This window comes from Buteo buteo, chromosome 7, assembly GCF_964188355.1.
Source record: "Buteo buteo chromosome 7, bButBut1.hap1.1, whole genome shotgun sequence".
Lineage (NCBI taxonomy): Eukaryota > Metazoa > Chordata > Aves > Accipitriformes > Accipitridae > Buteo > Buteo buteo.
The window spans coordinates 19,336,964-19,360,138 of record NC_134177.1 but is presented as its reverse complement, the minus strand read 5'-3'; the positions used below and the strand labels follow the sequence as shown (position 1 = coordinate 19,360,138).

The 23,175-nt window shown below is 37.6% G+C and overlaps 1 protein-coding gene across 3 annotated transcripts in view; it reads left to right on the top strand.

Moving 5' to 3' along the window:
- COL4A3 (collagen type IV alpha 3 chain) overlaps positions 1-23,175 on the top strand; it is a 66,187-nt gene that overhangs the window by 24,028 nt on the left and 18,984 nt on the right. For all 3 annotated transcript variants that reach the window (XM_075031829.1, XM_075031827.1, XM_075031830.1), the window contains 23 exons: positions 38-79; positions 1,522-1,599; positions 3,087-3,149; positions 3,420-3,476; positions 5,244-5,288; positions 6,648-6,701; positions 7,086-7,127; positions 8,460-8,547; positions 9,646-9,681; positions 10,030-10,194; positions 11,291-11,383; positions 12,126-12,221; positions 12,568-12,638; positions 13,852-14,040; positions 14,958-15,126; positions 16,001-16,093; positions 17,198-17,302; positions 18,179-18,276; positions 19,693-19,843; positions 19,975-20,088; positions 20,884-21,051; positions 22,141-22,230; positions 22,806-22,940. In XM_075031829.1, coding sequence (XP_074887930.1) covers positions 38-79; positions 1,522-1,599; positions 3,087-3,149; positions 3,420-3,476; positions 5,244-5,288; positions 6,648-6,701; positions 7,086-7,127; positions 8,460-8,547; positions 9,646-9,681; positions 10,030-10,194; positions 11,291-11,383; positions 12,126-12,221; positions 12,568-12,638; positions 13,852-14,040; positions 14,958-15,126; positions 16,001-16,093; positions 17,198-17,302; positions 18,179-18,276; positions 19,693-19,843; positions 19,975-20,088; positions 20,884-21,051; positions 22,141-22,230; positions 22,806-22,940 — 2,242 coding nt within the window. The remainder of the gene's footprint in view (positions 1-37; positions 80-1,521; positions 1,600-3,086; positions 3,150-3,419; positions 3,477-5,243; positions 5,289-6,647; positions 6,702-7,085; positions 7,128-8,459; positions 8,548-9,645; positions 9,682-10,029; positions 10,195-11,290; positions 11,384-12,125; positions 12,222-12,567; positions 12,639-13,851; positions 14,041-14,957; positions 15,127-16,000; positions 16,094-17,197; positions 17,303-18,178; positions 18,277-19,692; positions 19,844-19,974; positions 20,089-20,883; positions 21,052-22,140; positions 22,231-22,805; positions 22,941-23,175) is intronic.

Below are 23,175 nucleotides of genomic sequence, written 5' to 3'. Positions count from 1 at the left end.
AATTTAAAAAAATAACATTTGGGGATTTTTTTTACAGGGTCTTATGGGACTGAAAGTAATAGGAACCAAAGGAAGAAAGGTAATGCCTAAAACATTTTTTTAAGTTTTGTTTCTGTTTTGTGCACTTTCTGATATACTATGGTGAAGTGTTTGGGGAAGTAAGTACTGTGAAATAAAAGTTTTCAGTATATATGTAGAAGTCTTTTATTGGAAAATGGAAACATGGCAATTAATATCTAAGGACAAACTGTTTTCATGTAAGAGTCAATGATATAAACTTCCTGATAGAAGGGAAGAATCTTAAGAGGAGCCAGTAGTTAGTATTTACTAACACATAGCATTAAATTCATTTATATATCATTTGCATATTGTTCCTAAATGCTTATTTAAGCATGTAAACATTGGTAAATATATAGCATCTGTAGACTCACAGCTTCTTATGGCCAACATCTTTTCAATGTCAGCCTTTATGATGCTAGAAAACCTCCCAGATTTTGAATAAAAATTGGATGACTTGTCATCCTTGTTCTTACTTTGTATCCCATATAATTGATATTAAGCTAGAAATGACTACAAATACAAATATTGCCTCTCAGGACCTCAGCTGGAAGACCAGTGTAGTCAGTCTGAATGTCCTTACAGGATCCTTTCAAGAACTTGGGGCATCTCACAGTTACGCTAACTGACTTGCACAGATTCAACTGTGAACTGAAACAGCACTATCTGACAGTGGGATTGGTTTTAACTTTGTAATTACTACCAGCAATGTGCTAGAAGTTTCCTGGGAAAATTTCTGTAAAGAGAATTGATTATTCATTAGCATTAGCTCAGGTGACCATGGAGCATCTTGCTTCCTTATGGAAGACTCATGCATTCTTTGCTGTTATGCTGCAAGTGCATGCAAAGGCATTCCACTAGCTTAAAATCACTAGAAGTTAATGGATGTTGTTTTGTTGAGCTCCACAGGAAAGATTTAGGACTTCCCCTGCTCTAAAAGATCCGTAATGAAAAAGTGTACTGTAATATTAATGTTTTCGGTTAAGGACACACAAAAGCTAATTTCATCTGTCAGCACTATGTTACAATCATCTCCCTGTAATACACAGACTGCAGTTTTGAGGGTGTCACTGAAGACAGTTCATGTATTTTATTGATTGACTTAATCAAATGGAGAGAAAAATTATAATCAAGGAGTTATTTTTATTTGATTTAGAGTTTAAATGGTTGTATAACTTTTAAATTAATAGTAATCAAAATTTAGCTATTTCTAGATACTTTAAGAGAAATCAGCATATGGATTTCTATATTTCTCAGCTAGGAGAAGGTTGTCATAGTAGTCTTAAGTCTTCCATATGTCTTTTTTATTGGAAGATAAATAGCAAGCAAAGAGAAATGTTAACTGCATTAATGGCTAAGTGTAATGACAGAAAAATTTTCATGTTGTCAAAAGTATAGCAATAGAAATTCGAAACAAAAAACCATGCTGTTTATAATTGCTTTATTTTTCTTTTTTGTTTCAAGGGTGACACTGGGTTAACTGGACCCCCTGGACCACCAGGAACCGTTATTGTGACATTAAGTGGACCAGACAACACAACGGTAGTAAAATTGTTAAACATCACATTCAGATAAGCATCTTGCTAGGTTTTACTTTGAGAGGACATTTTCATCTTCATTGTTCCGATAACATTTCCTTTCACCCATCCTAACATTTTTCAGAGTTGTTTAGTTAGATACTAAGCTCTCCTTAAGAGTGTGTCTCTACAGCCAGCTCAGCTGAGGTGTGTGTATTCACATGCACATCTGCACAATGCCAGTGGAATGTTAAATGCTTATTAGTAATCCATCTGCTGTGGATCTCCAAGTACATGAAAAGTAAATCACTTTAGCTTTATCAAATCAACATGGATTGTCTGAATGGCTATCAAAGCCACAGCTGTGTTGACCTCTGGGCCTTGTCACTGAAAATATCAGGGCTCTGAACTACCAGAGTTTCACAAAAGCTTACAATGCGTTCATGTACATTTCATAGTTTATTTTCTCATTGTTTTTACTGGAACATGAGTAGTCATGGAAAGTGTTGGAAAAACAATGAGTATTGGAGAAAGGAAATACTCTGATTCAGCTTTCATTTTAGGTATTGCTTTGTGACTTAAAATTTTTGCATTTTGTCCTTACATAGAACTTAAACAACAGTAATTGATACACAGTTTTAACTCTTCACATATTAACAGAACAGGTCTTCCACCTGTTCTTGACTCTGTTTTCCTTATTTAATTTGCATCTAATCCATGGAGCATCAAAACTCTCTGGATTTTTGCATCACTGTGCACTTGCTGCAAAACTCCTGTGAATTTTGCATTAAGACTGTATTGAAGGAAGAGAGATTGCAGAAGCAAGGTTCAGCTTTTAGGCACAAGCTCTTCCCTGTTTAAATCAAATATGGACCACCTGGAGCACTTTGCAGTCGCCGCTGCGGCAGTTTATCATGGGGGAACGGCAATTTTTCACAGGCACTGGGCATAAAGGTTTAAAAACCCCTCAAAACTCCTTACTTAAATAGTTTGGGGCCTGAGTCTAACCAGGTAATATTTAGGCAGTCTGTAAACTTTGACTTTACAATGACCTTAGGCTGTGTCCCAGTACACAGTAGTACTACACAGTAGGGTAATCTAATATTGAGCCCACAGAGGGAAGGTTTACATGGGTAGCCACTGCATTTACGTATTGGAGGTAAATGTAGCTCCAGTGGAGCAACCAAGGTTTATTTGGTTTTTGCTTGCAATTTCTTGTTGCCATTTCTGGGGATATTTATTCCAGTCCCCTTGCATGCAATCACAGGTAGGTTGTTTTGAACTCAGTATGTTCAGAAATAATGTGCAGAGCCAGTTTCTTCTCCAAATATCATAGACTTAGGCAGGAGCGCTGATATCAAGTTTCTGTTTCTTAGTCATTTCAGTAGAACCATCTCTGCTTAAAGAAGCTTGCTGGTAACATAAGGATTTCTTATTTGTAAAACTTGAGTGTTATGGTAGGCACAGAAAAATCCAAGAGACCATATTAAATTTTTATTTATTGTGTAATAGGACTTGAAAGGAGAGAAAGGAGAAAAAGGATCAAGAGGACTTCCAGGGCCAATGGGGTTCACAGTAAGTGACCAGAAGTAAATCCCTTAAATCCAGATGTTTAGGCAGCATCACCTAGTAAATGCTACTCTATTTAGAGTCCAGTATTTACACTACTTATTCCAACCTTTGATGAATAGAATGCCTATTAATATTATTAATTAGAATTAGAATACCCGTTCTAACTGTACCTTATTTTTACACTTTTTTTTAAAAGATAAATTATAAGAGATACATTTAAGTTAGAAAATGTGAGTCTCAAGTATGTGTATCTTGAGGCTGGTTTTGTTACAGGGGCCTGTTGGTGATTCTCAAAGTGAAAAGGGTGACCAAGGAGAACCCGGAGCACAGGTATGTGCACACAACTGAATACACATGTTAGTCTTTTCTGAAAAGCAGTTTTGCACTAGTGTTGCTCTCCAGTTTTTGCTTCAATGCCACTTGGAGCAAATTTTCTTAGATTCGAAAACTCTTTCATCCAGTAAACCAGACTAGAGAGCTGAAAGTCAAATGACTGTTCTTATAGGCTCACTTACCATGAGTACATGAAGTAAAGGTCAGTTGATGGTGGGTGCCCTTCTATTTGTTTTGCTGTAAAAGTTCTACTGTTGAAACTTAGTAAAAAAAAAAAAAGCGCTCTTCTGAACACATACTGGCTTTATAGTGCCAGTGTGTATGTAGAAGAGAATTAAAAACATTGGGTTTACTTAAGGCAGCAGACTTAAATTGGTATGCTCAACCAGCAGGTATGTGGAGACATGAAGAAAATTGTCATAAGAGAGTTATTCTATTAACACAAAAACATGAGAAAAAAATCATATGTTTATTTTTAAAAGTATACACATTAAAATATTATTTACTTGAGTACATCTATATTTTGAAGAGAATTAAATAGGAAGTTACCACTTTGCATTCAAATGGCTTTCAGACTTTCAGATAAAAACTAATCAATGAAAGATGCAGGTTCTTAATAACTAAAACTGTATGAATTCATAACAGTTTACTAATATGTAATCAGGTGAGAACCCTAAAATACCCAAATAAATCAAAATTTTTTTGACATTTTCTGAACAAAACATTTTGATTCCAAATACATTTTTAAAAGCAATATTAAGAAAATAATTTTCTCATGAAATAATTAATTCTGTCCAAACATATATATTTTGAAACTTTTCCCATACTTTTTGTGGTTGCCATAAATTTTCTTCCACAAGGAAGGGTAGCAAGACAAGACCAGTACTACCTGTAGATAGCTTTTTCTCCAATTGTATGGTGCTATAATGATGATGATGCTATAGAGCAACTTGATTATTATTTTTATTATTCCTATATGTTATGAAAATTTTTGAGTTACTGGTTTAAAGTACTAAAAGTTCTTGCTACCCAATGTGTGTTATTCTTCCTCCATCTTCTGTGTTTCTTCCATATTATGTCTTCTGTTTGCAAAAGCCCTGTCCTGTCATGCAGTGTTTTTTATAACGCTTAACTGACCTCCCCCTTCCTCCTTAGTGGATGAAGTAGTAGAGCACCCTTGCTTTTCTGCCTGTTGACCTTGAAGAATGCTAAGGAAATACAAATTGTGTTAAGACATTGACTGACTGGCTATTCTGAAATGAAAACAAAATTTTTACTACTGAAATTACATCAGTGAGCACAAAATATCAAATGGCTATGGATTTTACATTCTAGAAAAAAATACTATTTTGTGCAAGTGAGTTTTGAGCCTGTGGTGACATCTTTCCAACTCCCCTTCTTCTTTTCCAGAGTATCATCCTTGGTTACATTCTGCAATCTTTTGAGTATTACTGTTTTTTCTCATGCTTGCATCGTAATTCATGGTCTGGTCATCTTTTTCAGAATTATTTTAAGTTTCATTGGTTTATTCTGTGAAAAACAAATTTCTAAAACATACTTTCTCCCCTGTTGTTCTGAGCTCTTCATCTTCCACCCCCCTTTTATCTTGTAACTAGCTGCCTGCTTAATGGCTTTTCAAAATTTATAAAGATCTAAAATACACTTATACGTGCAGTATTTAGTTGTTATGCTCTTTGAATGCAATGACCCCTCTCTTGATCATCTTAAGTTTTTTTTATTTTATTTTATGTTTTTCCTTTGTAGGGTAAACCTGGAAAAGAAGGTGCCCCAGGTCCACCTGGCTTACCGGTAATGAAGGAAGCCTTCTAAATGTTTTCTAAGTAATAGTCATCTGTTTATTACAGTGATATCTTCCTGTCACAGCTTTTTCACATTGCAGAATGTGTTTGAAAATGTTGATTTGCATAAACTGTGAAACATTTTCTTTCACACAGCTGTCTTTGGGACATACCATGTCCTCATAGATTTATGCAGGAGAGAGGGGCTCAGTTCATAGATGTTGTCTCTTCTTCTGTATAAAATAAAAAGACATGTTGCTTGTTGCTGACTATCTAAAAAGTTTGAGACACAGTCCAAGTTATGCAAAATTAATTCTACTGAGTTCAATTCTGGTTAGTCACGTTGAAATTTTTGCAAGAGTTATACCTTCACTTCAGCATAAATCAAGAAACAAAATGAATAATTTGTCATCACTAGAATCAAAGACATTCTTTTACAAAGAAAAGTTATTGTTAAGGTCACAGCTGCCTTGGCCTGCAACAAGATGACTGATAGATATTAAAACTGTCATCTTGTCATCATATAATTCTTAAAATATGCCATTTTATAACGAAAATTATCTCATTTGCCTACTAATTTAAAAGCTAAGGTTGTTCAAATGTGTTTGGAATACTGTATTCAATCAGTGAAATATCAATTCTTTTATATTTACTTCACTTCCACTTTAATGACATCATTAGGGTCACAATGACCTTACAAATACCTTACAAAAATTCTTATTGTCAGAATAGCCCATTTCTCACATATCTTACTAAAACATCATCTTCATCATGCCAAAATGACCTTTGCAGACAATCTAAACACATTCCACTCTGTCAAAGAATGTGGAATGACAAACCGCAAAGCTCTACTGCCTCACCTAACAGGAAGAAAACCTTCTGTCATTCAGCTGCATAAGCTTCTAAGAAGTCCCTTTTCCTTGCATGTATACACTTGCAGAAAGCTTTAGCAGCAGTCTGCACTCTTTTCCCCCAGTCTTGCTGACAGCTCTTGAGATCAACACCATCATGCAGACTGACCAAGCTGAATGTGAGTCTCACGTTGTGTTCAGTTTCTCTCCTTTCAGAAATTGTAGTTTGTAGAGGGAGAACAAACCAGAGCCTCCTACACTCGCACTATCCAGGACAGCTCCACCTTGGGATTGGTGGAGCGTGCTGTTATAAAGGCAGGTTTGGATGAGAGACCTGCTGTATTTCCCACAGACATGGAACTGTACCCCAGACAGAGTCTTTACCTGAGATTTCTTCATGTGAGCAAGTCATATTCACATTGCCATCATCATGAAAGATTAAAGCTTTCCATTTTAGATCTTAGTGATGGCAGCGCTAAAAGATTAATCCTCATAAAATTGTGTACTGTCACCTGCAGGGACAAAAGGGTGAACAGGGCAGACCAGGACTGGCTGGCAGGCAAGGAGCTAAGGTATTGTCTAATGGTTTTGTTGTTGCTTTTGAGGATGAGCATAAGGTATGTTTTGGGGTTTTGGTTATTTATCACTGTGTATGCAATGTGTTTTACCTTACCTAACAGATGACAAGTAATGATATCATGGAATAGGGAATGGATCAGCTGAAACAGATCGTGTGTTTGAGCTGGTGTCCATCTATGCCTGCTGATATGTTCTTGTAGTTTTTGGTGTATGTGGCTGAATAGTTGTGAAAGGAACAGAGATGGGGGTGGTGAAGGACTGGTCAGGAGCAGAAGTTCTTTAATGTTTTGAACAGTGTACTGAAGTAACAGTGGGTACCAAATGTCATGTCATGTATTGTTTTTAATAAACAAACCCATCTCTGTCCTCTGATGAAGGGGATGAAAGGAAACACTGGTCCACCTGGAGCTTGTGGTCGAGTAAGTGTAAATTATCTTCATCATATCATTGTTCTAAACTGTTAGAATAAGAATAAGCCAAACTGCCTGTATGAGTCAATAATGGATGTCCTGTGGTGCTCTAACCGAGGCATGGCTTTTTCAAAGTACTGGTGTTGCTAGGAGTCTCACGGAGATGGCATTGTCCTTCACATGGAGCTGGATGCATGATGAGGTCCTGGTTAGATCTCACTCAGTTCCAGCAATTTTGGCAGGAGATTAGACTGTCACAGGACAGTTACAGAAATTCACAGGAGTTAATTTTTAAACCAATCATTAATCAGTTCCAGAACAGTTTGTGTTAATTTTAAAATCTTAAGACTTTTTAAAGAAAGCAAGAGATGCTGTGAGAACAATTTCTCTGTCTGGTCATGCTGTCTCACTAGTGGCTTTCTTAAAGGCCTCGTGTACCTAATGGAAACTTTCTGCCCAAATTGTTCAAAAGAAATAACTTTGTAAAAAGCTGAATCATTTGTGATATTGACAGAGTACTAAAAAAACACTGCTTTTCAAAAAATCTATAGGAGAAAAGTAAAAATTTTGATATTTAATTTTAAGCAGACTTTTATTCCTTTTAAAATTGGTGCGTTAGTAGTCAGTTTAAATTTCAGTGTGATGTTTATATATGAAGGCACAATAATTATTATAATACTGATTTGTCAGTAATGGTGCCCATGCAAAATACTCCAGAAAAGAGCAAAAATTTGTTGATATAAAAAAACAGAGGTACAGCAAATTGCCTTTTGATTTTGCCTGTCATTTGTAGAAACTTTGAAACATCATAATACTAAATTTTAATAAATTATTAATTTTTATAGGAATGACTTTTTAATGCACATGTGATTTAAGTAGTTGATTTTTGTCTGTTTTCATGTGTGATTATTTAAAAGAGTAGTCTAGATACAGCTGATGCTGCTTTGAGACAATAGAATAGACAAAGTGATTCCTAGAGGTTTCCTTCAACAATATTTTTGATTTCATGCTACCATAATATTTGTGACTGGGTCTCCAACTTATACCTTGCCTGTATAATTGCATCTGTGGGCAGAGGAGTTCTCTGGGAGTTGAAGAATTGAGCTGAAATCCCAGCCCCATATATTTGTACAGGCCTTCTGGTATTATCTGTGTGTAACAATTATGATTTCATTTCTGGCTGCTTGTAATTACCATGTGATTAGAAAGGTATCTTGGTGTCACAAAATCAAAATTATGAATGAGATCATAGCGTTGTTCTAACCAAATGTTCAATATGAGGTACTGTGCTTCTCTCTTCATTCTCACTATTCTTTCTTTTCTTACAATCTTTCTCTTAAGACGGAGTATTATGATAGTGTTATTGGTGAAAAAGGAGATGAAGGACCCCCTGGACCTCCAGGACCAAAAGGTCAACGTGGCATGCCTGGTGAGTGGGACATCAAAACTAGAGTCTTTTAGGAAGAGCTGTTCACTCTAAGGGTTTGTTGCAGGCTAGGTTTTTGAGCACTCAGCAACCTGCTTCTGCCTTTACAAGAATATTTCCAAAATACTCCCATCAAATTGCAGAATTGAAGTGTAATCTGAGACTTTGATTTATGGCCATATTTCCTCTTAAAAATAATGAAGCTGGCACATTTCTTTGCGCAGATAATTGAGTTGACCATCTAAGCTCACTGACATCCTGTCTCATGACCTTAGTGGACTACTGTATCAGCACATCATTTGTATATGCCGTAGACAAACGATCAGGGCTCTAAGTCTCCTGTTAAAGGTCATGTGCTTTTTTCTCTTTTTTCTTTTTTTTTTTTATAGCTTTCATAGTTTGTCTTATGCCATTTTTATTGCTTGTCATTCCAAAATAATAATGATCTGCAAGTTTTTATTTTGTTTATTTTGGCCATGCTGTAAAATTAAAATGTACTGATTTATTATTTGAGCTGTATCACAATGTAACAAGGACTTGTGGGCTGAACTCTGAGGCATCTTGTAGGTTATATCTTGTACTCACCCAGTGAGTCCTTGCCTTCTGTGTTTTGATGTTCTAGTTTTATGAATATTTATGTATCCAAGTGATTGTGTTGCATTCAGTGAATACACTTTGTTGTTATAAATCTACTTACATACTTGGAAGGGATGGCAACAGGAAAGTTGAGCCTTGCAAAGATATTAATGCATTGCTAAGAGGTGGTATATTTACTAGAGCAAATAATAGTGGCAAAAAGAAGCAAGTTTGCAGGCCTGTAAGTTGTTCTCAAGTAATTGAGTCCATCCCCATCTAAGATAAATGTGGTGGATCCTATTCCTACCTCTTGTAAACATCTATATCTTGCCAGACTTCAGGGAGAATTGTCAGTATGCAACAGTTGCATAAGTAATAGATGCCTACTCAGTCAAAACCAGATTCTTAAAAGATAAAATAAGCTTAAAATGCAGAAGCCCAAAATTTGCAGTCAGTGTTATTCAGTAGTGACTTTGCAGAGAATACAGTGGTTTAACTCGAGTTCTAAATGCATTGCTTTTGCAGGGCCACAGGGTCCTCCCGGAGGTGCTGGTAGACCAGGTATGTGTAATGATCCAGTATCAACAATAAAATACATTGTTCTTCCTGCCCGTTATACTGAATAAGCTTGGTGGAATCTTAACTTCAGATTACTTCAAACAAATCTCTAAGTGGTAAAAAAATGTCACCCAAAAGCTTTGATGGGCCAAGCATTTAAAAAGAGGTTAAAGATCATTTTAAAATGTCTTTACATTCTCATTGTGATTATTTAATATATTACAAGATAAAAAAGATTTGTAGGGTGAACTCAATATGTTTGTGTCTCATTCATCCTATTGAGTACTTTCTTTGCTTTGAAATTCCATTTCTTCTTTAACTTCATTTTTGTATTTTTTCCTGTTTGGTTAGGTGTGTCAAGACCTGGTCTGAGAGGTCCCCCAGGATTTCCTGGGCCAAAAGGAACAAAAGGAGAGAAAGGACAAACTGGCTTGTGTATTGTAGGCCCTCCAGGACTACCTGGTATTACTGGCAGACCTGGTTCTGTTGGATTACCAGGTCCCCCAGGAGAACCAGGTGATGTTTCAGTATTGTATGTACAATGAACAAGAACAAATTCAGAGTCATCTCAATACCTACTGTATGAGATTATATAAATTCATTACTTACAGAGTATATTTTGAGTAATATGGTTGAATAATTTCTCTTCGGAAATTCTGTTTTAGGATATTCATGAAAACACATATGTAGTGAAGGTCTGTGCTCCATTGCTAATGAGATTCTGTGGGGAAGATACAATGACTTCCCAAAGATTTCTCACCTTTTTGTATAACTGTGACTCTAAAAATCTGCTACATAAAACCAGGAAAGACTAATGAGAGAAAAATCTGTTCTTAAAAAAACCCCTAATTTTTCCAAAAGTTGTAATAAATCTGTAAAACTAAATTCAGAATGGGCTAATATGAAAGGCAGAGAAATCGCTTGCATGCCTCCAGAGGTCTTAGTGGGCCTTAGAGCAGGTTTGAACTTCTGGCAGCATGAAAATAAAGCCGTAGCAGTTTATAATACTTCTAGGAAAATGTATTAACTTGGAATACCTCTTTAACTAGGAGTCCCAACAGCATCATGTTTCTTTTTTATGTGGTATGGCCAAACCAAGTTTTTCTGAACCAGTACCAATGTAGTGCTCCTCTTTTCTCTCTCTTTGAAAAATGTATCTATGCCCCAAATACATTACCTTAGGAAGAGCTCAATGCATGTTCTGTTTTTCCAAAGTGCTAGTAAATACAGCAGAATAATTCTGTTGAAGATACATGAACAGCATTAATAATTCAGGATTAAAAAAAAAAGTTTCCCTACCACGAATGGAAATACTTTCCTAGAAGGACTGTGCTTTTTAAAGGCTAGACAGATCTCAGTTATTCTGCTGAGATTTACTTTGGCATTACCATATTTGTCCTCAAGTACTTCTAGTTACAGGTGTTTTGGATTTGTCCAGGTAGTTCCCTCTTTTAAATGAATCACAGAATGATAGAATATCTCAAGTTGAAAGGGAGCCATAAGGATCAGAATACTGTCTCCAGCTCATCCCTGCAACTTTTTTCTCTCAGCAGCTAGAGAATTGTCTGAATAATCTGCTGATGTAATGGTGCCATGCTCGTTTCATTAACAGGTAGAGTAACATATAGAACAGGCTTACCAGGACTTCCTGGAGAGCCAGGGTGTACAGGACCTCCGGGACCTCCAGGAGATACGGGCATTAAAGGTCAGTTTCAGAAAACTACCACTCAGAAGTAGACGGTACAATCCAGTAATCTTCATGGATCCTCATAAGATTTTGAATTTAATTTATCTCTTAAGCCATTTGATGAGTTCAGACATTTAAGAGAATTCATTAGGGATAGCAAGATGTCTTCCTCCCCTTACAGTAAACAGCAGTTAGAAGGGCAGTGCATGTGCCAGTGCTGCACACCAGTTGTACAGCACTGCATCAGGGTGTAAATCTTCACTGGAACAATTATTACAGATTGGTAGGGTTTTCATATTCTCATGTTCAGCACTAACAGTTGTTCTCTGAGAGAAGTCTCCAGCAAATCTCACCACAGAAGATGGTGAATCTCTTTGCCACTTGCTAGTCATTAAAGTCACCCAGGCTGTTATGGAGCCATGTTAGTTTGAAGCCTATGTCCCTTTCATCTTTTCAGAGAATTTGGCTTATCAGTAGAGTGACTGTATCCAAATGGTTTACTAAAACTAGACTTGAAAAAATAAAAGAGATCTAAACTGAATGTCCGTGCATTTTCAGTTAAATGTTATCAGTTCTGATTCACTGTCTGACCACAGATAATTTTGTACTGTGTTGGAAGCGATCTTCCAACAAAATAAAGGCTGTGATTCTACCACTCTCTGGCCAAAAAGTGTTAGCCATCCTCTATAACAATGTAACACATCAGTTAAGCTTGGGAATGACTTGCTGCGGAACAACTAATGAATTATTTTCATTCTAGGTGATGAAGCTTACGTGTGTACTGATTGCAGCTATATTCCGGGAATACCTGGTCTTCCTGGTTCTCCTGGGCCACAAGGCCAGGATGGCATGCCTGGTAAATTATCTTGTTGCTCTTAACAGGATGGTAGGAAATGCCAATGATTTTGCTTTTAGCATGAGAATCAGGTTTTGGCATGTCTGCAGCATGCAGTCCTTGAACTAGCCCTGAGGTTGTGATGAGTGTAAGAGCCTGATGCAGCTCCATCCACTGATAGGAGCACAAGCCCTAAAAGAGGTGAAGTCAGAATTCTAATAGGCTTAGGTGCAGCGTGAAGCCAGGTCAGTCTATGATGATGCAGTCAATGTAACAAGCAGAAACATTCAATGCTTGGTATGATTATTGGAGCTTGTCAAAATCCATGTCCTTGTTTTCATTAAAAAAAATGCTGTTTCTTTTGCAGGTAGGGAAGGAACAAGAGGTCCAAAAGGTTCTCCAGGTTCTCCAGGAGCACCGGGGTTTCCAGGAGCTCAAGTAAGACTTCAGTTTTTCAGATGTCCACAAGAATTATTTCAGAGAAACCTCATGGCTGGTGTTACATGCAGTGTCATACTGGGTGACCTCAACAGTTTTCTTTCTGTAGTAATGAATGTGTCTGCATGGGAAGCCTAGGCAGAAACTGTAAAGTATGGCTGACCTAGCTTTACATGAGCCTGTTTTGCTCAGTACAGCAGGAAGTTCAGTCCAGGCAGTGAGGCAGGTAAACCTGTGTGATTAACCTGTGCTGCATTTCATGATGGCTAGACTACTTCTGCCTGGTATGGGTAGTTTACAGTTAACTTCTGTTCATCACTGTGATTCTATAACCGTGGCAGTCGCTGTAAAGCATATAGAGAGTTTTGTGTGCTTTGATCTTCGTCAGACTTCTTACTTCTCTTGTTTCCAGCATATTCAGAACTTGCTAAAGCCCCAGCCATGCAGAGAAACTTGCTTCTTGTAATATCCTCTTCAGTGGTGCAAAGAACATTCCCTCTTGGGAAACATTATGAAGAGGGAAGGCTGACACCTGCTGCCACAGACATACCATTTGGTTGTTCTAATTTGTGCCTGTAGTAGTAATTATTTATGGGAAATTACAGGTGGCGCTGTCCAATAAGAAAATGTCATGCACAAGTATTCATTGTGGTTGCCGTACAGGTGCAGAATGAGTCTTGTAACAGGCTTTTCCAGAAAGCTCCCAGGAGTTCATGAGACCAAGATCACTAGAGCCCAGTGTGCTTTCAGCTTGTACTGGTTTTGGCTGGGATAGAGTACCCACTTTGTATCCTGAGGGGGAGAGAAGGGAGAGGAGAAGTTAACTACAAACAGAGCCAATGGTGGCAGTTACAGTGTCCCTGGAGAGATATTCCCATGTGGAGGAGAAATCTCTAATTAGATTAAGGTACTTGGCCTTCTTTTTATGCTACCAAAGCACAACCAGGTAGCTAATAGTCTGATCCATTAAATGATCCTGCATTGTTCCTGCTTCTAGTAGCGTAGATTAAATGATAATCAGGAGTAAAGGCAGGAGAAAAAGGAAGAACAAACGAACAAACAAAACCCCAAAACTCTGTTGATTGAAGTGTTCTGTTACAGTGAATAAAGATGAGAATAGAGAGAATCACTCAGGTATTTAATTTAAAAAAAGAAAGCTTGAAAACAGTTGACATATGTCACCACTGAAGTTCTTTTGATTGCTCTGTTTCAGGGACCTCCAGGTTTTCGAGGAGATCAAGGACATAAAGGATCAAAAGGTGAGCCAGGATACGTATATCCAGAAGGGCCAAAGGGTGAGCGAGGAGATCCAGGGGCCAGAGGAGATAAAGGAAGAAAAGGTTCAAGTGGATTTCTGGGAAGACCTGGCTCTAAAGGATGCAAGGGCTCTAAAGGTGAAGAGGTGGGTATGCACTGTTCGCAATTAATATAGAATTCATGATAACCTAAGTCAGTATTGATGTCTTGTACAACAGTCTGTTTTATCTATTTAGATACTTTAACTGAATATCCTCTACCTGACTTATGGGTAGTGTGCTCAACTATCGCAACCAATATGCATGGAAGAATGAGAGTAAATACTCTTACGTAATACTAGAGGGAGATGAGGCTAGTGTAGGTACATGTTGCTGAAAAACCTATGCAGTCTATTTTGGTATTAGTTTGGATATTTGTATTGGAGCATTATCTTGGATTCCTATGATGAATAAGATTTTTTTTAAAAAGACAGTTTTCCTGACTACTTATAATGCTTAAAAGGAGATAATAATCGAAACAGTTCCTGTGCAGTCTTTAGGAGTTAATCTTCAGTCAGGGCTGAGAGAAACCACAAAAGCTGGGAGGACTGACCATAAAACTAGAATCATTAGGGCAGAGCTCTTTGTTCAGCAGAAGCAAAAAGTAACAATTATTGTTGTGTTGTGTTGGCTGAGAAACTGTTGAAGTAATTCGGATATAACTATCTCTAAACCTGACTCCACAATATTCAAGGAGAATCAGAGCTGAGGTGGTTTTTTTTCATTACCAAATCTGTTTTAAAAAAGTGTACAGTGTAATGCCAGAGCAATTGAAAAAACAAGCTGTTGTATTTATTTGTATGATTTCACTCTTAATAGCCTTTTATTTGTAACCATTGATAATAAAACTTATATTCTTTTAATCACAAGTAAATCAGAGGAAAAATTCCTCTTAAATTAGCAGAGCTACCCTGTTACTAAAGTAATGCACAATTATAGTGAGGCAGAGAATCAGGCATATTGTTTTGAAGGCTGGTGTGGAAAGCAAGTAATGCTTGGTATACACACGTGTAATCATTAATAGGGATTGGCTGGTTCAAAAGGAGACAGAGGACTACCTGGATTGCCTGGCAGTCTTGGTCTTCCTGGAGAGATGGGGCTTCCTGGACTGCCAGGATATGGACCACAAGGAATAAGAGGTTTCAAAGGCTCTAAAGGAGTACCTGGTCCACCTGGATTACCTGGAGAATCTGGTTTGTAACATCCTATTTTACCATGTTTTACCTATGTTAAAGAGTACTTGGTTGAAATTGCAGAGATACATTGAAGTCAAAGACATAATTTATGAAACACGGGAAGTTTTTCTTGCAATGAGATTTCAACGGTGTTGTTCCAACTTTTGTCCCACTGGAGATAATAGCAAAAGTCTTAGGGTCATAATTGAGGTTGGATGGACCCTATAAGGTCTCTAGTCCAAATTCCTGCTCAGAGCAGGATCAGCTATGAGATCAGACCAAGTTACTCAAGGCATTATCCAGTTGAGCCTTAAAAACCTCCAAGGACAAAGACAGCACATCATCTTTGGGCAGCCTGTTCCAGTGTTTGACTGTCCTCATAATGGAAAAAAAAAAAAAGTCTTTAAAATACGTATCCAGTCACCATTGTTAGTTTGGCCTAAGTCATCAGGGGAAAATACAAATGACTTAATCATTTTTTAGTGCTGAAAACAGACCGGCATATGTACTTATAGGTAAGCATAATCTGGAAGAATTCAAAGTTGGACAGCAGATATAGTCAAGGTTTCTTAAAGAGAATACCCATTAAATCTTTATGAAATGGAGTTGCAGATTAAGCATTTCTCAATTGCATCATTGTCCTGCTGACTTTGTGCTTCCTTTTCTGTGTTGCCACTAGACTGCAGGTGGGCTTGGTGTCAATAAAATTCTTTTGCTTTATGAAGCCAGGATCCGAAGGCTTTTCAAAGTCTGCTGGAGTTTCAGAAATATGGAAATTGTAGAAGACTGCATTTTTAACAGAGTAGCTTGATCACGAATGTTTTTAAATGCTTAAGATTACATATTGCCAAATTAGAAGCCTTTGTAATCTTTGATTATGTATTTGCTGAAGGTCTGAAAGGAGAGACCACTAGGATAACTCCATTACCTGCATCGCCAGGACCTCAAGGACCAGAAGGTTTACCTGGACCCCCAGGAGTGCCTGGTGAGTACATCTGCACTAAATACAGTAAAAATCATAGAGAATCTGATTGGGATTTCTCTCCCAGCTCTGGCCAGATAAAACTGTTGGGTTACTTTGAAATAACTGTAAAAAGGATTTCAGTGGTACAGAAACTGTGGAATTAGCCGTAACATTCCCTTTCAAGAAGACTAAAGGAAGTAGATATGAATAGGGACAGCACACAGAGCCGTGTCCATGGTGCCAGAATGGCAGAGATTCCAAGCAGTCTTATGCTATCACTTGGTTCCTCCAAGAACCAGAAACATCTGGTGCATGTGCCACAGCTTGTATAACCAGGAAGGCGCCTCTGGCATAATTTTGACAAAAGCATATCATAAATTATGCTGGGACTGCTGCAACCTTCAAAACAGAAGGAACAAAATTAGGTTGAAGCATTCTTAATCTTCGTGAAGCCCTTAGCTCTTCTCATGCTTTGCAGGTGCATAGTCAAAAAAGTAACTATATTACTAAGTTTCCTGGTTCCTTTTTGACATGACTGTTACTAATCATGGTTCTAAGATATTAAGAACCTGAGTTTCCCTTTTTTGGGTGGGTTTTGGGCTTGGGTTCTAGGTTGGATTTTTTTTGGTCGCTGGTGTTTTAAATTTCACAGAATTTTTGAATTCACTGAAGGACAGTAGGTGACATTCAGACTAACTGTAAGGCATCTTTGCTTTGGTTTTGTAGAACAATAGTCCTTAAAGCTGCCCTGGATAGCATAGGAAAATTTCTTGGCACCTCTATGGTAGCTTCTGTTCTTACAGTTGTTCTGTTCCAAGCTTCACCCCTATAATGAGCATTTGTATCTTCTCAGCAAGTAGAAGATTTGTATCTGCACGTAGTTGTTCCTAGAAGTCTGGAATCTGGGCAGATTGCATAAAAACTTAACTCACAGACTCATGCCTGCTTTGATACTGTGAACACAATTAGCATTTTAACTGTGAAAAACTGTGGAGGAGAAATAGTGTCTAAGTTCTAATATAATCTACAGTGGTGTCCTAATTAATAATGACAAGCTATAAAATGCCTAACCTTACAAGTTGATGTTCTGTGGTAAGATACAGTTTACTTATTTTCTTTGTACAGGTAGGGTTGGAGCAAGAGGTCAGCCAGGTGATTCAGGACATCTAGGACCAACAGGTGACACAGGCTTTCCAGGGCTTGGGTTTCCTGGAAACCCAGGTCCAAAAGGTAAAATACTCTTTTTGATCATCTTCTTCAAAAAAAGCAAAACTAAAAAAAATTGACTATTTTTTTTTGTCTACATTAAAAACAATTGAGTTTAAGAAAAAAATAATCGATGAACATTATTCAGACAGGCAAATGTTTTTAGTGGTCTTGTAATTTACTGCCTTAAGGCTTATAAATTGCAAGTTTGAATATTTTTAAGTATTTCAGAGAATCAAGCATCAAAGCTGGCAGTAATATTTTAAAAGACACTGTTGCTTCATGGAATACTGCCCAAGAAGGTGCAGTTCATCTGAGTGCCACACTTCAGATGGATTCTCTTTACCTGGATAATTGTTACAGAGACAGAGCTGTATAAGTGTCAGTACTTTATTTTTAATCAGTTTTGATTATGTGCAATACAATACCTGCACTACTGTGCAGGTAATAGAAAGCATTTTGAATACTGTGAATTTGGCCATTCCTCATACAAAGTCATACCCCACTTTTGAACACTAGAAATATTAAGAAATTCTTATAATGCTGTCAGGATGGGGCGGGGGGGGGGGGAGCGAGCTTTGATACTACAACTACTATCAAGCTGCTTGTTAAAGAAAACAGTAGGGAACTGACATCAGAATAGCTTCACTTTAAAAAAAAAAAAAAATCCCGTGTTTATCTGATTTGAAGCAAGTAACCAAGCAGTGTTACATTCAATGTTGAGTGAATATGTAAGGAACAAGATGCAGTGTGTCACATCCACTGTGAAATCAAGATGCTGTCTTCAACTCAGGTAAGGTACTTAGTGTCAGAGGCTCATAACTGCATCCATACAAATAGCCATTTGTAAAATAAGGTGATAACCATAGCATCTGTACTGCCATTTAATTCGTTTTGCAGGAGATAAAGGACTTGCAGGAGGCAGAGGGTCACCAGGTTGTGAAGGAAAGATTGGAAATCCAGGCCGAGCTGGAAACCTAGGACAACCAGGAGAAAAGGTTTGGTTAGAAATACAGCACTAGCTTTTCCGTGGGTCTCATTCGTTAAATGTGACAGTGAGCAAATAAGTTAAGAAGTGTAAGGAATATAGGAGTTCCTATATTTCTTGACCAGTGATGCACAAACTATGAAATTAAATTCTTTTTATAGAAAGGGGCTCAAGCCAAAATTTTAAATTAAGATACAGGATTCCAGAACTCCAAGTGTTTGGGATGTTTTAAGTTTTCAGAGCACAAGGAAGATACTGCATTGCTTACAGCAAAAAATTAAGGCCACAGCTTCCGAAAAGATGGCTATTTAGAAATCGCAGTTAAGCACATATTTGATAGAGGTCAGTGACAAGTAAGAATGCATTTATTTTAAGCAAGTGCTCTGTTGAAGCATAAAGGAAGTACGTTGGAAGTAATACTGCAGCCACTGTTGCTGATTAACAGAAGCTAATCTACTGATGACATATATAAATGTAGGATTCTTGACTACTCTGTAATCGGGATTAAAATTTGAACAAAATAATAACACCTAAATGTTTTGCAGAAGTGGCATTTCTTTTTTGTGTGCTCATATATCATTCTTTTGTGTGCTTGTTGACATGACAAAGTGTGGGGTTTGAGGCTGTGGATTTTTTTTTTTTTTTTAATTATTATTTAGTCTGTGTTTGATGCCACAGAACAGCTGGATGCAGAGTGGCCTTTGTGGTTCAAGTATATCAACAGTGACTGGTATAAACTCAGCTCTACTGACCTGCTTTGTGAACATATTGATTTGCTGGTACTCAAAGCTAGTACTCAAAACAACCAGCAGTTCAGTCAGCAAACAAAAAAAAAAAAAAAAAAAAAAACCTAATTAAAACTTTCCATTCAGGGAATAGAATTGGTGGGACATCTGTGATAAAACCAGTCTTCATGGAAAACAACGTTCAGAAGAATGATTTAAAAAAACTAATAACTGACTTCGAGTTTTCTGAGACATATCTGAGTGCTGACCTTGATTATTTAAATAAATATTTTGATAAAAGTATGACTGTCATATAAAAATAAAGAAAAAGTTGTATTTGGACAAACTTCAACCAGATTTTTCAGATACAGGTCCAAAGCTTTTCACGGCTACAGCAAGCATCACAATGCAGTAAAGGCCAAATGGAGGGAAGTGTCTTGCATTGCTCAGTAGCAAATTCTTAGTTAGAAGGCAGAATTCAAAAGCTGTCTAGACAAATTACTCCCCTGGTATGGAACCTGCAGCTGGTCAGTAAGGAACACCCAGCCAATGGGAGCCATTAAAAATTATAATGTGAAAGATCCCCAGGGAATGGAGAACATTACCCTAATAAAAGAAGTTAATTGATCACACAGTGGAGAAAATATTTTGGCAGATTTGCAAAACATAGTGGATTATTTACATTTCTCTCTGTGTTGCAGGGTGACCCAGGCATGGTTATTCCTGGAGAGCCAGGTAGACTGGGTTCACCAGGAGGTCATGGCATTCCTGGCTCAAAAGGTGATACTGGATTTCCAGGACTTCAAGGCCTACCAGGGCGTGCTGGACATGATGGTGATGATGGCCTAAGAGGTACTGTTGTCAAACAAGCTCAAGGAGCACAGCAAGTTATTTTAAGGAAAGGGAAGCCAAGTCAAACAATGCTAACTCAAAGCCTGAAAATTCTACTGAAATCATTGTGAATCCAGTCTCCTTTCTTTTAGGAGATCGTGGCTCACCTGGAGTTCCTGGAGATCCAGGTTTTCCAGGGAAACCTGCTGAATGTCTTACTGGCCTGCCAGGTTTGCCAGGTGGCCAGGGAGCTACAGGCCCACCAGGTAGGACCTTCTGAATCAAATGTGCCATTTGGCTGGGTGGGTCTGGGTTTTGTTTCTGCCTTCCAATGGCCTGAGGGTGCTGAAGTTGTTTGTGGATATTGGTTATAGGATAGTATGCAAGACAATGTGAGCCCATTTAAAATATGCACTTTCTGCAGATGGGAGAAAACATGTGCACTGATTAAGGTGGATTAAGATTCAGATTCCATTGTACAGTACAAAGACTAATCACAACCTGGCCCAAATTCCACAGGAAAAAGGATATTTCAGTCACATGTTCTATATGGGGCTGAACTTAAGATTTCTTGGTGCAATGCGATTGATAAATAAACAAAACAGAGGAAGAGCTCAGCTAGGTAGAAAATCAGTTTAGGGTCTCAAAAGTACCTGCATATACTGTGTATGAATTTCATTCCAAAATAAACATAGTCAGGTACCCAGTACAGTCATTCTCCTGTATATGATCTCAAAAGGAATTTTTATTTTTTTTTTTTTAGAGAATGAATGCAGAATTGGTGGGTTTTTTCATGTTTGGGTTTTTCTTCTTTTTCTGAGAAAAAATAGAATTGTCCAGTCTCATCTTTTTTTTTTTCTTTAAAAAAAAACCAACCCACAACTCTTTTGAGTCAACTCTTTTGAGATTTCCTGAACATGTATGTTGTCTTACAGATCTAATGTTGAGCCCTCAAACAGGCAGAGTTCAAGAAGAGTTTCATGCTCATGAAAGCAAGATAGAGATGAAGGTTTATTTTCCAGACACATGTACCATACTTGATTGTCATGCATTTTTCATAGGAGGAAGAGGTTCACGAGGTTCAAAAGGAAAGCTAGGTCCTCCTGGCTTGAGTATCCCAGGAATCTATGGAGAGCCTGGGGAACCTGGATTAATAGGTCTTCAGGGAAATACGGGATTACCTGGTGCCAAGGGACAGTCTGGACGGCCAGGAATCTCTGGCGTGCCAGGTAAGGATTCCCCAAATACTTGTTTAGACGTAGAAATTAAGTTAGTCTCTGCAAAAAGATGTCAGTCATGCTTTTCCAAACTGAGGATACTGAAATATTTTTCAGTCAACAGCTTTCATATATCATTGAGATCTATATGGAAAACAAATAAATCATCATTCCCTAAATGATGAGCATATCTTGAAGCTGTCATGACACAGTACTAAAGTAACAGTCTTCTGAGAACAGAGAGCTACCTTACATTATTTTTTGTACAGTAATGTCCTTGCAGTAGGACAAGAAATAGTTAACATGCAAAGCAGCTCCCCAGCATAATGGAAGTGTAAAGTGTTTAGTTCTTACTCAGCATCCTTTTTCAAACAGATAGCTTGTTAATGCTATCTTTTTTCTTAAAAAGCAAGTTGAGATCTTGAGTCTGGCAGAGTTGAGTCAGATCAAACTCTGTCACGTTAACCAGAGCTAACTTTAAGTAAGGTAGGTAATCCCTGTAAGGGATTTTTTTTCAGAAATGTGTTCAAATTTGATTCATAGAGTAAAAGAAATCAGTTATGTAATGCTTCTTTAATAAAGATTTTTCATTACTATCAAATCCTTCATTATTCTGTGGGAAGGAGATGGTACACACCTTTTTATACATACAACCTATAAAACTAATGATAAACATGTAGCACTTGACTCAGTTATGCAAACTTAGACTTCTGGTGTCATCTGAAGGGAGTTGTCATGTCGCAGCTGGCCTTCAACTCCTGAGCCAGAAAGGAATGTCTCTCCCATACATCCTATGACAGGTCTCCCATCCCTGTGTGGATATGTCAGATACATTATCCTCACTGTCAGTTATTTCATTCATTGATAGAAGCTGTTGCAGCTACTAGTCTAGGTAGTTTGGGGGTTACTGTGTGTGTGTAAATGCTGTTCATGTGGTTAAAGACTGGAAAACTGGCTTGGACAGTATGTTACAGAAATGGAGAAAAAATAAACAAGCAATTAAACACTTAAATGACAGGCATATGTGTAGTTTTCTGACACAATGTTCTGTGTCAGTGATCAAATACTAAAAAATATGTTTCTATTGCTTCAATTCCACAGGCTCAAGGGGAGAGCCAGGTATAATAGGCCTGTTAGGAATTCCTGGACACCCTGGCATGATTGGAAGACCAGGCAACCCGGGTAGCAGAGGCAAGTGGCTGTTGTATCTGCCTTCATTATTACTTAGAATAATGGAACTTCCATGCTGAAGTAGTCTTATGATCTATCTTGATGTATGTTATCACTCCTGAGTACATGTCATGCCAGAATTTCTTTGAGTCTTGGTAAATCTTTGGCTTCTCTGTATGTGCAGTCTACAGACTGAATGACAACATTATTATTTTTTTTAGCAGTTTTGAATTGCCACCTTTTTATTTCATTGGTATTTTTAAAAGTGGCTGGTGGTTTGCTAAATAAAGAGCAGAGAGCCTTTTTGCTCTGTTTTTTTGCCATCCCATTCATGTTCCAAATACTGCTATTATATGTAGTCAACAGATACAAGATTTTACATATATTTAGTAAAAGAAATAATTACAGTATCTTGCCATAATCTGTGCTCGTAGATGTTTTATTGATTATTGGAGTAATTAAGAAGCTAGTTTAGGTTATGATTTGGAATGTGTATTTATATGCGTAGTTGCACTTGAAGACAAGAGTTTCATTGCTTCCTTTATGCTATCATCTAGACAGGTTTCTTCAGAAGATTTCATTATATTTTCTTGCAGGTTCTTCTGGCTTCCCAGGACTGAAGGGAAGAAAAGGGTTTCTTGGAGCAAAAGGCGAACCAGGTGATAAAGGTTTTCCTGGACCATCTGAGACCTTGGTTGGCATTGGGAATAAAGGAGAGCAAGGCTTAAAAGGTACACATTCATTGTTCTGTCATTCAAAACTAGTTAGGGTTGTCATGTGTTGCAGTTCCAGTGGACTCTAAAACATGGAAGAAACGGACTGTATTATTGAGAGTATTCACGTGGCTTTGAAATAATTATTGCTGAACACTGTAACTGCCTTTTTGTTAATGGGATAGTTGGATATTACACTGAATATTTATTTCCATTTTAGCAAGTCTGTATTCCTTAAAAAATCCTCTTATTG